The sequence below is a fragment of the Haemaphysalis longicornis genome, unplaced genomic scaffold, assembly GCF_048455015.1.
Source record: "Haemaphysalis longicornis isolate Haplotype H1 unplaced genomic scaffold, Haemaphysalis longicornis Haplotype H1 scaffold_150, whole genome shotgun sequence".
Taxonomy (NCBI): domain Eukaryota; kingdom Metazoa; phylum Arthropoda; class Arachnida; order Ixodida; family Ixodidae; genus Haemaphysalis; species Haemaphysalis longicornis.
The window spans coordinates 109,217-125,248 of NW_027526258.1; the positions used below are offsets into that span (position 1 = coordinate 109,217).

General features: G+C 51.3%; 1 protein-coding gene across 1 annotated transcript in view; it reads left to right on the forward strand.

The window, feature by feature from the left end:
• Positions 1-16,032, forward strand: part of LOC144165970 (acylase ACY 1 proenzyme-like) — a 112,973-nt gene that overhangs the window by 36,577 nt on the left and 60,364 nt on the right. The window contains exon 4 of the mRNA XM_077695644.1: positions 10,182-10,594. Within this exon, the coding sequence (XP_077551770.1) occupies positions 10,182-10,594 (413 nt within the window). The remainder of the gene's footprint in view (positions 1-10,181; positions 10,595-16,032) is intronic.

Sequence of the window (16,032 nt, forward strand, 5' to 3'; positions counted from 1 at the left end):
ATCCTCTCAGCGTAATATTAGAAGTTTTTGTTTCCTTTCGAAGCATATTGTTGGCATCTCGTCTCTTGCGGAGCGTTTATTTAGCTCAACGGATCGTGTGATCAGTCCGCGGCAGTTCCATTGCATCACTGTCACAGGTTGACCCAACCCGTGGCGCTGACTTGTCTAACGCATCATCACGGTGCACAGCACAGGCGCCTTCGAGGACCTCAATGGGCAGGATTCGGCTTGCGAGAGCAGCGTGCGGATCGACAAACACGTCCGAGACAAGGTGGGATTGGCCTGATACGGCTTCGTGGAGGAGTTGAGGCAAACGTTCCACGAGGGCCTTCTGTATTCCGTCCGCAATAATGGTTTTAATGGTGGTTTGATTCTGGAAAGCAATTATGGCTCTAACTTTAACTTTTGATTGGCGTAAGAGGAATTTTGGTGACAAACGTCGACCCGCATTGTTGAATCTCATGGAGAGATTCGGACTGTAAGATCTGGGCCACCGGTGGAAGCGCCAAAGAGAATGGGTAGTTGAACCTGATCCTTGAGGTGACGATTGTGGACGCCCTGTGCGTTGTGATCGGCATTTGTCAACTGCTGCGCCTACGTAACCAAAGGATTCTGAGCTGTAATGCCAGATGGTGGGGGCCGGTGAGTCTCCTGGCGGTGACCCTGACGCCGAAGGGTTGGGTGGTAAGGGCGGATATATTGAATCGATGAGTCTCGTGGCAGTGGTTCACGGCGCCCCTTCCGGCGGAAACTGACATCCGATGGTTGTGTGAGTACCGGAGGGGGTTCTGTGCTTTGTGGTGGCGACGACTGCGGTGGTATTGATGCCGATTGGTTTGCTAGAGATGTCGAGTGGTGTTCCGTGCCGTACTGAGGGGTTGAATCCCGCCATCCTATTCGGCGCGTGGTATTCTTGAGAGGTGTTCTGGATTCATCACTGTGCATAGACCCCTAAACGATTGGCGACGTGTCCGTCTGGCTCTAATGCGTTTGTTTGCTTCAATGCGCTTCTTTCAAGGTGGATCCATTGCTTTCAGGGAGCCACCGCAGTTCCTGCACTGGGCAGAACTACCTGTGCAGTCTGAGATGCCATCAGCGTGTTCTTTGTCGCACTTGGCACCACGGTGGTTTGAGAATTGGGACACCTGTCTGGCTTACGCCCGATGTCATGACACAGATTACATATGTCTGAATTTGGCATGTACGGAGCAACTGCCATCATGCAGTTGTAATACACGGCATAACGTGAGATACCTTTCCTTCAAACGTAATGAGGGCTGTTTTTCCCCCGTCCGTCGTGCAGCCAAGATCCAGTGAGTGCGGCAAGAAAGGTTGTACAGGAGTTCCCTTTCAGGATCGTTTGGGTCTATTCACTGTGGTCTATTCACTGTCTATTCACATTACGCCGCGAACTTGGCCCCGAGAAAGGGCCTCGATAGGATTGCAGAAGGATTGTTGACGTTGAGATACCGATCTACGTAATTCCGAGGAAGATGTCTAACACAAGTGATTGCCAAATAATGGTAGCTAACGTGCTAGATGACTCCACAACACGAATTCGGTAGGCTCCAGGCGAGATGGATAGCGGCAAAGCCTTCGCGAGGCCAAGGTGTATATCTCGTGGCGAATAGTCCGACAGGCAGTGCCGTTCTCGTGGCCTGAGAATCAGTCTGTCGCGGCGTCGCAGGCAGCGCGCTCTTCGCGGGAACGCGGAATGGTCGGCGCGACTGCTCTTTTAGGGGCGAAGCTCCTTTTGCTCGGGGCAAGTCCCTCGTCACGCCGTCACCGTGTCCGCTAGTTCTCGAGGCGACCGCTAGAGACGCAGCTGTGCAATAGTTCATAGGTCGCCCGCTAGATGGCGCGCCGCCGCTCAAGGCGGCGCGTCACAAGCTATACATCATGAACACCTTGGAAGCGAAGGCAGCGGCGCGGGCCCGCCGCCAAGACCCCGTGGGGAGAGCTCGCGAGGCCTAAGAAAGACGCCAGCGTCCGCAGCAATCGCAAGCCAGCACCAGCATCGATCCGGAGGCGGCGGCAGCGGCGAGGGCTCACGCAGCCGAAGCAAAGCGGGCACGTCGAATAGCGGATCCCGAAGTGAGAGCCCGCGTAGCAGAGGCGGCACGCAAGCGGCGGGAGGAGAACCTGAAATCGGAGCGGGCGCGGGAAGATTGCATCGATATGTAAATAATAAACATTGTGTATAGAAGTATTGTAAAGGAGATAGTCGGCGTTCCGATAGAAGGCTGGACTTGTTTAATCACGAACGCGGCGTCGACGCAGACGGGGTGAGGCGGAAGTGACCAGCTTTTCGCGAGACTGACACTGAACGAGCGCGTCCTCTTCCTCAAGCGGCATCCGGCGCAGCATGTCCACGTAGGGGGATTTGCCCGTTGTGGCGAAGCTCATCAAAGTTTTGATGGGCGCAACATGCTTACTACAATACCCCCGGCGGAAAGGGGAGCCATCTTGGCGACCTACGGGGAACACAAGACGAACGGGTCATAGTATGGCTTCAGCCTCTGGACGTGAATCATCTCGCGACCACGACGTCGGCAGTCCGAGGTGGACGATACGGGTTCAACAACATAGTTCACAGGGGACGTTTGTTTCAGTACTCGGTAAGGCCCTTGGTATTGACAAAGAAATTTCGACGAAAGACCGGGAGCCGGGCACGCTACTGAAAGCATGACCAGTGATCCTTTCGTAAATGTTGGAGCAGTAATGGAGTCATCGTGACGCGCCTTTTGGCGTTGCTGCTCTACCGATGTAAATCGTCGGGCTAGCTGGCGACATTCCTCGGCGTGTCGAGCGATGTCAAACAGTGGTGCATACTCGGCGGCGTCAGGTCGGTACGGAAGTACTGTATCCAGCATTCAGGAGGGCTCACGACCATAGAGTAAAAAGAACGGCGAGAATAGTGTGGTCGCCTGCGTGGCCGTATTATAAGCATACGTCACGAAAGGAAGAACGAGTTCTCAGTTAGAGTGGTCCGAGGAGACGTACATGGCGATCATATCGCCAAGTGTGCGGTTAAATCTTTCGGTCTTGCCATTAGTCTGGGGGTGGTAGGACGTGCTCTTTCGGTGGACCACGTGGCACTCGGCTAGAAGGGCCTCCACGACTCCGGATAGAAAGGCGCGGCCTCTGTCGCTCAGTAGTTCGCGAGGAGCGCCGTGCCGAAGAACAAAACGGCGTAGAAGAAAAGACGCAACGTCCCGGGCCGAGGCGGCCGATAGCGCAGCTGTTTCGGCATACCGCGTTAAGTGATCACCGGCGACGATGATCCAGCGGTTACCGGCGGCTCTGCTTGGGAGTGGGCCGTAGAAATCGAGGTCGAAAGGCCGCGCTGGGCCTGAAGTAAAGCCAACCATGCTGGGCCGCATGGTTGGCTTCGGAAACTCCAACACGGCACGACGTTTTCCCGGGTTCGGGAGGACACCGTCTTCTGAGACAACGTTTCCTAAAATGGTGAGTTTTCGAGCAGCGAAGCGGCACTTCTTAAGGTTCAGCTGCAGACCAGCGGAGGCAAGGCATGATAGCACTTGTTTGAGGCGTGTGAGATGGGTTGCAAAATCATGCGAAAACACTACTATGTCGTCTAAATAGCAGAGACACGTTTTGCATTTCAAGCCTCGCAGTACGTTGTCCATCATTCGTTCGAATGTGGCCGGCGCATTACAGAGTCCGAACGGCATGACGATGAACTCGTAAAGGCCATCGGGCGTAGTAAAAGCCGTCTTTGAACGATCAGCGTCGGCCATGGGCACTTGCCAGTAGCCGGATTTAAATTCTAATGACGAGAAAAACTCGGCTCCTTGCAGGCAGTCGAGCGCGTCGTCTATGCGAGGCAGCGGGTAAACGTCCTTGCCCGTCATTTTGTTCAGGCGAGGATAATCCACACAGAATCAAATAGAACCGTCCTTTTTTCTAACGAGAACCACAGGAGAAGCCCAAGGACTCACGGATGGTCGAATGACGTTGCGTTTCAGCATGTCCGCGACTTGGTCATCAATGACACGCCGTTCGGTGGAGGACACGCGATAGGGTCGCTGTCGCAACGGTGCGTGCGTGCCAGTGTCGATCTCATGACACACAGTCGAGGTGCGGCCCAAAGCGGTGTCGTAGCAGTCGAAGGATGAAGTGAAGCGGTGTAGAAGAGTAAGTAGCTCGTCACGTTCGGCCGAAGGAAGGTCGTCGTCAATGGCGCTTCTCAAAAGGGTGTCTGTCATCAGGTGTAGACTGAATACCAAGTGCGGTGATGTCAACGGGCGTCGATTCCTTGAATACACTGACAACTAGACCGGGATGCACTTCTACAGCGCCAAGGCATTCGCCGCGGAAAAGCGTGGCACGGAACGACGTCGGGTTCGAAATAAGCATTGTGCCGGCAGCAGTTGCAATATCAAGAACGACGAACGGCAGTGACAACCCTTTGCGAGCACAAATAAGACCGGATGGCGCCAAGACGACTGTTGCGCGACAACAGCACAAGCACAGATGAGCCAGGCGGAATGTTCGTGTTGTCGTTGACACGCAACTTGGCGGTTGCCTCATCCTGCGGGTTTTCTACCTGCGGAAGCAGCTCAACTTCAGCGCGATCACAGTCAATGATGGCGTGGTGGCGCGACAAAAAGTCCCATCCTAGAATCATGTTGTGAGAGCACGCCGACAAAACGATGAGCTCGACTACGTGCACAACCCCTTGAATTGTGCATGCAGCCAGCGGCTCCAACGGTTGTGCACTAGCGGTTGGGAGAGTAACACCACCTATAGGTGTCGTCACTTTTAGTAGCATTCGGCAAAGTTTCGCGTCAATAACAGACACCGCAGCTCCAGTGTCAATAAGCTCCAGGGTAGAAACACCATCTACACACACTTCGATTACATTGGACGGCGAACAATGAGGACTTGGGCATTTCGACGTCGACGCAGTTTGCGCCTCCGAAACTGCGGCGTCTAATTTTCTGGGTCATCGTTGGAAGAACGACGGCGCATCGGAGACAGTGAGCGGCGTCATGGGGAAAGCGAACGACAGCTGATGAAGTCGCGGTTATCAGATGGAGCAGTCGTCGGCAGCCGGGTCGGAGCGTGCTCCATGGGCGGTGTTGGCGTATAGGGTAAGGGCCACGATGCCTTGCGCGCACCCGTCATGCCACGACGGCAGTAGCGTGCCACATAATAATAATAATAATCATAATAATAATAAGCCTTTGTTCGCATGACATACATAACGCATACGTGACGCTGGAGGCCCGCGGAAAAAGCTGTCATAAAGGCAGCTTGACAAGGCCGCAGGCCCCCACATTGGCGGTTTTAGGCAGTGGTCAATAAAATCAGAAAATTGGACATAAAAGCTATAAACCGTATAAAACGCATTCCAATGAAAATTAGGCGGAACCCGCCGCGGTGGCTCAGTGGCTAAGGCGTTGCGCTGCTGAGCACGAGGTCGCGGGTTCGATTCCCGGCCGCGGTGGCCGCTTTTCTGATGGAGGCGAAAAGCGAAAACGCCCGTGTGTACGAGATTTCGGCGCACGTTAAAGATCCCCAGGTGGTCAAAATTAATCCGGAGCCCTCCACTACGGCGCGCCTCATCGCCTGCGTTGCGTCGGGGCGTTAAACCCTACAATCAATCAATCAATCAATCCAAAATTAGAGTTTCTTCAGAGTTTCTTTATTTGACCACAAAGCAGCGCGTGCTCATACAAAGAAAATTACAAACAGAAATGTCAACAGCGCAATGTGGTGTGGAAAATGAGGAGAAAGCTGCGCACATGCAGCTTGACAAAGCCCCACCTTCCAGAAAAAACAACAACAACAACAACAAAAAACATGAAAACACAAAAAAAAACAAGAAGGAAGACAGCAGGCAAACTATGCAGTAATTTCTTAGCAAATAAGGCTTCCACGATTTGTATCAAATGCATATATTTTTGCATACAACAACACATTCAAAGCACTACTTTCTAATGACCGCAGACTAAATTTGTAGAACAATTTTTCTAACGTAATACACTTATTTTACAAAAACAAATGTCAGACAGACAAAATGATAATATTATATGTGTGTGACAGACACAGGTATCCTATGGTCCGTGGTTGTGTACGACTACAACTGAAGGAGGAATAGGTTGCTGCCCACAACTGAGTAGAGTAAAGACAGCGCTTGCAGAAAGTGAGTGCAATTGTTCCAGAGTAAGCCTATATTTATTTAGCACATGCGGAATCGCAAATTTCAGCATTTGAAAGCCGTAATTTGTTCTCGGTGTAGGGATGTGCCAGAGTTCGCTGTGCCGATTACAGCGAGCTGAAACGTTTAACTGCAGGTGAGCTAGGCTTTTCAGGGTATTACTATTAGTGCGAATTTCGGATTTTAAAGACATTAAAAGCCGATATTCATAAACCGAGTTAAACCTTAGGACATTAAATTTAGCGAATAAATGAGATGTATGGGCATTGTAACAGAGATTCCCAATAGCACGCATAGCATTTTTTTGGAGTGTGTATATCTTGTTTTTGGAGGACTCAGTTCCGGATGCCCATATCAATTGGCAATAATGTAAATGTGAAGCGAAAAGTGTATGAAAAGGAGAAGTTTAAGGCGAGTTGGTAGAAGCGACTGGCACCTTCTAAGCATACCCAGAGACTTACTTAATTTGCAGCACACAGCTTCGGTTTGAGAGTCCCATAGCATATATTCATGAAAAACAACTCCTAAAGTCTTAGCAGTTTGGGACAGCTGAATTTCAACAGTGTTTAGGTGAAGTTTACTCGAGATTTCACATTTTTTGTTTTTCGCACGAAAAAGGGCCGCCTTGGTTTTTGTGCTGTTTATAAGTAGAGAATTTTGGTGGGACCATTTGTGTAGTTCGCCTAATGTTTGGTTCGCTTTCTGTATCAGTCCATTGCTATCAACGCCCGTAAAAAATATACTAGTGTCGTCAGCATAGATAATATATTTTGCCGATTGATCTATATTTATGATATCATTTATGTAGGCATTAAATAGCAGAGGACCGAGGATGCTGCCCTGAGGTACTCCGCATTTAATTTTGTAGGGTGAAGAAAGTTCCCTTGTGCACACACACTGATGTCGATCCGTTAAATAGCTTTTAATTAAATCGTAAGCAATTCCCCTGACACCGTAATAAGATAATTTTAGCAGCAGAGTATCATGATTAATCCTGTCAAATGCTTTAGTAAAATCTACAAATATTCCCAGAGTAAGCTTTTTTTCTTCAATATTACCTAGTATAAAATCTTTTTGGTTTAACAAAGCGGTCTCAGTCGATAGACCTGGCCTAAAACCATACTGAGAGGCATTTATTATGGAGTGTGAGTCAAAGAATTTAAATTAGGCGGACATAAAGCGAAACAACACATTCAAATTCACCGGTATGGCATTACAAAACTCGGGAATACAAGCCACATGTGCCGAAACATAACACACATATACATAACATCATATCAAACAGTTCACAAAAAATTACGCCGGTAACAAAGCTAGGTGCACAAATGTTTCTTTCAAAAAGACGCTTTCATTCTGACGACAGTCATACAGTTAACAGCTGTGCAGCAAGACGTGCATACATATAGTAGCAAAAAGATAGCGTTGGTGAGACGGTTTTTCTGTTTTCGTTTTTCAGTTTCCAAAGTACTCGCGAAGTTTCCTGAAAGTAATCTTTTCGGGTCGATGTTTCCCTGCAGCAGTGTATTAGGCAATCTTGGCAGCCGGTTTTTTAACATTTGTGTCCTACATGTGTCAACTTTCCATCTCTCGAAATGTCGCGTGCTATATGGGGTAGAGTGTTCTTTTAGGTTTGCTAGCTGGCCCAAAAACCCGGTATTATTCTTCAGGTCTTGATTATACTGTTTGCATAGGCGGTAACCATAAGTCTTAGTAACAGGCCTTATAGGTGTAGAATTATAGGTGTAGAATAAAGGTGCAGAAGGAAAGTGCGCCGGGACATTGGCGACAGCGCGCAAAACCCGTTTTTGGAGAATGTGCAACTTTTGTAGATTTGTCTGTGTCGTTGAGGCCCAGATTAAATGGCAATAGTTGAGCCTAGAACAGAATAAGGTGTTGTATAGTAACATCATTACATTACGTGGCAGTAAACTTGCGTTTCTGTATACGAGTCCGACTATTTGTGAGAGTAACTTTGCCAAGCCGTTTATGCTCGTACCAGGACATGGTCTTGAGAAACATAACACCTAATGTTTTTATGCAGGGAACTATTTCAACTGGGTCTGATTTCAGAAGACTTTGTTTTATTGTTATATTTTTATTTCGGTCGTGAAATAGTAGTGCCTTGGTTTTCTGCACATTTATTTTTAGCAGGTTTTCTTGTGTCCACTTTTCAAGTTTGACGAGGGTTTCGTTAGGGTTAATGGAGTAAGGGTTAATGGAGGATACCTCAGTAACCTCAGATTTGCTGATGACGTTGCCTTTCCAAGTAGCTCGTGGAACGAATCGGAAAGCATGCTTACCACCCTGGGCAAGCAAAGTAGGATCGTGGGCCTGAAAATTATTATGCGGGAAACTAAGGTAATACTCGATAGCTTCGGTAGAGCACTCAGTAAAATAGCCCCGGTAAAATGAACTCAGACCTCAAATGGACTTGTACCTCACTCGGGCTCAAGCGTCGTCAAACTCACTCGAGCTCAAACTCACTCGGCATCACTCTGGCTCATCAAAATCACTCAGGCTCCCTCGGTTCAAACTCACTCAGGCTCAAACTCACCATGTTTTAATAGCCTCACGCTCAGTCAAGCTCAAACTCACGTGTCAGTATGAGCCCAAATGAGTCTAAATGAGTGGACTCATGAGTGAGTCGGCGGACCTCTGCATGAAACGGTACCAATACTTGGCGATGTTTGTCAGCCGGAGAAGAATATGGTCGCAACTCAAAGGTCATCAAGAAAACAGCGGCAGACAGGCTGCATTTAGGCGAACTTGTGCCTGACGCCGAGACGCGGTCAGATGAAGAACACCGCGCACCGCAAATCGCCATTGTTTTCTTTTCGAAGCTGGGCATCGGTGAGGCTGGCTATTCGGCATCGGCGTGGTCATTTTGCTTCAACACGAATTCCACACGCGACACTATCCCTCTCCCAGAGGAGCATCGTCCCGACGCTGAAGGGGATGTAGGTACCGAAAACGAGATGCCTGTGACGTCACCTCATCGCGAAACGAACGCTTTCATGCGGACCACGTGAACCGTCTCAGGTCGAAAGCTTAACACGTCTGGCAACAACGGCACCTCGTAAGTTCCCTCGCTACGCTGTGCCGTCCGCAATATTTCCGCAGAAGCTTTGTCGACAGCTCTCGGAGTCGAACAACTGTCCAGACTCAGACAAAATGAAAAAGCGCGAAGGCCACGTGGCAGCTGCGAAGGTCGTAGCGAATCTTTATACTTGGGCCCGGAGTCAGTACGGGAGACCGAGCAACTACGGCGGCGGCATGACCATGTTCTGTCAGCCAAGAGGTGCAAGCATATCCTCGAACAAAGGCGTTGTAGTCGGAACATAGTGCTGCCGAAAACCGGTGGTTTGAACTGCCGCATGTATGGAAACTGGACGAATCGGTAACGGTGCGGATGAAACAAGGCGCGAAAGGAAGGACGCAAAGGGAGGGGAACAGATGCTATCAACCGAGGGTTTTACTGAAACCCGCAAATATGTACAGACGAACAAAAGAAATAACGCAGACAGTATACGGCACGCAATGACTCTGATCCCACACACAGCAAAGTGACGCCCAGATAATTAACTCCAAAGTTTTGCATTGATACGGAGGGCGAACTGGTAGACTTGTCACTCATTCTTGCAATTTGAGCAGCCTCCACAATTTCCCGCGTCTTTTGTTCACGCTTGCAAATCAAACTGAAGCTTCATTGATCTTGCTGCTGTCATATAACTCTGTACCCTGCCGCCTGGTGGTTCCCTCCAAGATCCGGACGAACTGCATTAGTGTGTAGATCGGTCAAACGGGCCGCTGTTTGGATACACGCCTGTTTGAAAGCGCTAATGGACGCATGTGCGCGGTGCGCTCCGCAGAAACCGACCCACGTGCTGCATGCGGAGAAAGTTGCCGCGTGCTAGCGAACAGCATGAGTAGACTCATTGTGGCACGCAAAGTACCACCCACTTGGCATGATGCGGACATTTGGCACGTGCTGCAGCGTTTGGGCCGCGAGGGCCCGTCCGCTTTCTATGCGGGAGCCGTGGCCGAGGCCGTGTCGGGTGCCGTGCACGCCGCGGGCGGTGTGCTCAGCGCCGCCGACCTGGCGCGGCACCTGCGAGAGGGCGGCGACGGCCTGGTCGAGCCGGCGAGCACCACGTACCGGGGAGTGCGCGTGCACACCGCGCCCCTGCCCAGCCACGGCAGCGTGCTCCTCGAGGCGCTCAACCTGCTGGAGGGATTCACGCTGCGCGGCCGAGACTGCGGCTCCTACCAGCACCTGCTCGTCGAGGCCCTGCGGACCGCGCTGGCCGACGGCCTCGCCTGGGTGGCGCACGGGGGCCCCGCCGCCAGGGACGGTCGCCTGGCTGCCAAGGAGCACGCCGCCAGCCGGCCGCCACTGGACCCGGACCGGTAAGCGCGTCTTGGGCCAGCTCGAAGGAAACGGGTACGATGTCCGCACTCGAAATGACATTCGCTGAACTAGGGTTACGTGTCGAAAGTGCTGAGCCATTCCGTTCTGTGACAACTTGCGAACGCGCTATAGCGCTCGTCGCAGGGCTGTCAAACAGTGTAGGTGGAAGTAGTAAAGGGAATTTTATTTCTCTTCCGCGTAGCCCAAGGTCCTTCCTAAGGGGCACACGTACACTTACAGCGTTTCCTGCTGAGCATTCGCGATAAAGTTGGCCTTGCCCGAAGGCGTTCCTGCATACACGTAACAAAAAGGGCCCATCTCCCCGCGAGGGGGACTCGAGTAAATGCGTCGCATAGGGGGTGGGTGTATTGCGTTAACGTTTAGTGTTTGGGGAGTTGGTGGTAGTGAATGCGTTGTATTAGCAGCTTCTTGACGTAGTTTGAATGAGTCAAGGATATAAGGCGCGTTCGTAGCCTACCATTCTGTGTCGGCTTTGTGGCGCAGAGGGTATATAGCACCATGTACCTTGCGTTCCGCCCGCAAGGTCGTGGGATCGAAACCACGCGCCGGTAAGTATTATCTTTTATATAGTGTAGGGGGACGGGTGCAGACCTGTTGTTGAGAGCGAGGAGAGTAGCGTGATGCGGGAGAGGAGGAGTGGGGGAGAGGGCGCACCTGGAACGGCTGTTGCGACGCCGAGGCACGCCGACAACGCCGGGTGACATCGTGAGTTAAAGAAATGCTCTGCATTTAAAAAATGCACTGACAATACTATACTCCCTATGCGAAATTGGGGCGCAGCGCGAGCTGCACTTTTCTCAGCCACGGCGCATATCTGCTGCGTCTTAGCAAGTGAATGCGGGATCAGCGAACGCGCGGCCACTCGCGCTACTCTGCTATAATCTCACAACGCGTCGCCGCCGCTGGATAGCGTGCTGTTGAAAATCATAATTTAACCTCCTGCGTAAATATCACGTGGCTCGCATTAGCGGCGAACGCGGAAGCAGCGAGAGAGAGAGAAACTTTATTTGCTCAGCGCCATGGTCGGGCTCTTTATTCCGGGGCTGCCGGTGGCCGACGGGTAGCTCTCTCATCCCGGTCCTTGAGCCATTTTTGTCAAGCTGTATGCGGGTTGAGCAGGGTGGCCTCCCAATGTGTCGTGGATCTGTTGTTCGGTGTAATGTTCTTCGTGTTGGGATTTTGTGTGCAGTGCCACATCTTGTGGAGTAAATCTCCCGTCTGGTCGCAGCGCGGGCACTGTGGTGTTGGGTGGATGTCCGGGTAGTATTTGTGTAGGGTTGCAGGCATTGGAAGTGTGTTTGTGTGAAGCTGTCGGAGCAACACCTCCTCCATTCTTGTGAGCGAGGGATACGAAGCTGGAAATCTCCTCCGGCTGAGACTCTATTCAAGCAGTATCTCCCTGTAGGCGGTACGCAGTGAAGGGGGTGAAGGTGATCGGCTGGCTCCCTTGCCTGAGGAGTCAACGCGTGCGCGGCGACGTTCCCCCCGGTCTGTCCCTGATGACCCGGAAACAATATGATCTTTGCGCATTCAGGCGGCTGAGAGAGAGAGAAAAAGTAAAGGAAAGGCAGGAATGTTAACCAGGCTACGGCCTAGTATGCTATCCTGCACGGGGGAAAGGGAAACAATGAGGAAAAAGAGGAAAACAGAAAAAGAAGGGGAAAGGTACGGACAGAGCGTGGAGTGGTGTGGCCAGCGATAGGACACTATAGACATTGTCTAAAGTTCAGACAGTTCGTAGAGAGTAGTCTTGCGCTACAGTCTTTTGTGCAATTCCGTCGTTTTGAGGAAACACAGGAGCGCTTTTGTCGCCTTGCCCGCAGACGACGGAGAAGGCCAGTGGCCCAGGATTGTCTCTCCTCAGAAAACGGGTGCCGAGAGTCTAACTTTCGTAGAGTCGCAGAGAGCTGGCTGCGTTCGGTTGAAAACCGTGGACAATCGCAGAGGACATGTCGTATGGTCTCTGGTGTTTCACAGACTTCGCACGCCTCACTGGCTGCCATTCCAATCAAATAGGAGTAAGCATTTGTGAATGCGACTCCAAGCCAGAGGCGACAAAGAATGGTTGCATCAGATCGTGGGAGGCCTAATGGGAGGGGGCGCTGAAGATGGGGGTCCAGGGCATGGATACGAGCGCTCGTGAACTCTTGGGTGCTCCATTTGGATAGCCTAGTCTCCCGAGCAAGTTTTCGGAGAGTCCTAGCGGCGTCCGTCCTGGATAACGGAATAGATATGGTCTCCGTTTTTTGGTGTGCCAAGCGTGCGGCAGCGTCCGCACTTTCGTTTCCGACAATGCCGCAATGACTGGGAAGCCACTGAAAGGCAATGTCATGACCCGCTTGGGTGGCACGACCGTACAGTAGTCTTATCTCGGCCAGCAGCTGTTCATGAGGTTCACGGCACAGGGCTGACTGGAGCGATTGAAGCGCATGTTTTGAGTCGCAGAAGATCATCGCCCATCTACGGCATGAAGTTTGTTCAACGGTATGAAGGGCACAACGGATGGCGGTAAGTTCTGCAGCCGTGGAAGTGGTGAGATGGGCTATTTTAAATCCTGTGGACATGGACATTCGTGGTGCCGGCAGAACTAGATGTTGTTACGGAGCCATCGGTGTAAATATGGGTGTAAATATGGGCAATTACTGCATCTCTCGTGTAAATAAATGAGACTTAGCTGTTGTACTTCCAGCGTTGGAAAATCTTGCTTCTTTGTTAAGCCTGGGATAGTGAGGCATGCTCGAGGCTGCGTCGTACACCAACGTGGGAGTGGCGGCCTCATCGCAGGCGTGTAGTTGGATGGCATGCTGGTCATGTTGGAAGCTACAACCTTTGCGAAAGACGCATGGGGGCGTTTAGATGGTAGACTAGCAAGGTGATAATCCGGCAGCCTGGTTAGGTGCCTAATATGTGCCCTGAGTGTTTCAATTGTCACGTAAGTGGGTAAGGGGTGATCACGAGCCACAGCAATGGTTGCAGCTGTTGAGGTGCACCGTGGTAGGCCAAGGCAAGTTCGGAGGGCCTGCGCTTGTATGCCTTGCAGTTGCTGAATATTGTTACGGCACGTACCCGAAAGTACAGGCAGGCTGTACCGTAGGGAGCCCAAGAATAGTGCGTCGTACAGCTGAAACATTGACTTCATAGATGCACCCCACGTCTTGCCGCCGATGAACTGGAGAATGTGGGCCACTGCAGACAGCCTCTTCTTCAAAAAACGAACATGGGGGCTCCAAGAAAGGTCTCTGTCGACGACCACGCCGAGAAACTTGTGATGCTTCACATTAGATACCCTTTCGCCATTAACTGTCAAGGGTATGCGTACATAGGCTTCGGTGAGAACGCAAGCACTGCGCATTTGCTGGAAGACACTTCCAACCCTTGCTTGTGCAGATAGGTGTTTGTCAAATCTGCAGCCTTTTGCAGGCGCGCGCGCACGTGCCGTCGAGTCACTCCATCTGCCCAGATGCAAATATCATCCGCGTAAATCGACAGATGAACCGTTCTTGGGAGGGAGCTTGCGAGGCCGATGAGAGTCAGGTTGAACAACGTGGGGCTCAAGACGCCTCCCTCGGGGACACCGCGTTGGGTGTAGTGTATTGACGTTGGGCCATCTTGAGTCATTACAAAGAATGACCTCCCGAGAGGTAACTTCGCACCCACTGGTAGACGCGGCCGCCAAGCCCCACTGCCTGCAGCGCTTTAAGAATGGCTCATGCTCCACGTTGTCATACGCTCCTTTCACGTCCAGAAAGAGTGCTGCGCATATGCGCTTGATGCGTCTCTGCTGCTGCACAAAGGTCACCAGGTCGATAACGCAGTCGATAGAAGAACGGCCACGACGGAAACCAGCCATGACTCTAGGGTAGACGTTGTAGTGTTCCGGGAACCACTCCAGGCGTGCAAGGATAACTCGCTCCATAAGCTTGCCAACGCAACTGGCAAGTGCTATGGGTCGGTATGCCGCCGGGTCCAGCAGAGATTTTCCAGGTTTCAGGAGCGGAACAAGGCGGCTAGACCTCCATTTTTCAGGGACTATGCCATCACGCCATAGGTCGTTGAAGTAGTTCAAAAGGGCGTGCAGGGCGCCATTGCCAAGGTGACAGAGGGCAGCATAGGTGACTCCATCTGGCCCAGGCGATGACGATCGGGTGCAGAGAGCCAATGCCGCCTCGAGCTCTTCCATTAAAAACGGCACGTCCATCCGGAAATCCCGCGAAGCGGGAATGTCAGTGGCAAGTGATGAACCAGCAGGAAGTTTGAAGTTTGAAGTTTATTAGGAAGATTGCATATAATACAGTACATACATTGGTAAAGAATACAGAAAGAGGTCCCATAGTTTATCACTGTGGCGGGACCTCTTGTTAAAAAATACATAAACAAACGGTAAAACAAGAGCAGTCAGAAGAGATAAGCAGAAATGTAATGTAGATTTATACAGAAACGAAATGGACACGGTATAACGGTATAATGAACCTGTTCCACTGGCGATCCGAACGCAGAAGTCCTCTGCTACTTCGAGCTCCCCGCGTTTCTGGTGAAGAGCCAGAGCCTTGAATGGGGAGCGCTGTTGCACGGGGGTCATTAGCCCTCGCACAGTTCTCCATATTCTAGACAAAGACTTCTGAGGGTCAAGTGATTCGCAAAAGGACTTCCAACGCTGCGCTTGCACTTGGATAATGCGGCGTTGGATCTTCTTCTGCGTCCTTCTCGCATCTCTTAAATCTTGGAGAGACTTCGTACGTCTGTATCTTCGTTCGGCGCGCCGGCGGACAGCTCTAAGGCGTTCCAGCTCTATGTCGAACTCTGTGATTTTAGGAGACAGCCGGACGGAACGTTTGCAAGCAACTAGCGTGCTTCCAATGGCAGACTCCAGATCTCCAGGCTCGTCGCCCCCGCAAAAATCTTCCATCTTGGATTGAAATTGTGACCAATTGGTCACCTGAATAACGTTCCGGTCGAAGCGACTTTGTAGACCATGAATCTTCAAATAAGTCGGAATATGGTCGCTTCCATGGGTTTCTATGTCTGGAAACCATTGTGTACGGCCGGATAAGCATTGCGACACAAACGTTAGGTCCAAGCAACTGCCGTAGTTCGTGCCACGTAAAAAGTAGGACTTCCATCGTTCAGTAAGCACAGGCCATGGTCTGAGGCAAAGGACACCAGGCTCCGGCCTTTGCTGTTAATGCCTGAGCTTCCCCAAAGCAAGCGGTGTGCATTAAAATCCCCAGTAATGACCCATGGACCAGTCGTTGTGCTTAGTATGCCCTCCAGCCTCTTGCGATCAAAACGAGATGTTGGGTGTATGTACGCACCCACGAGTGTGAAGGTGAGCTTGCATTTCCTGATGGTCAGGCAGACGTACTCGTTATTATTGTGAGGCTGTACAGGATGGCGCACGTAGGTGAGCTCACGTCTG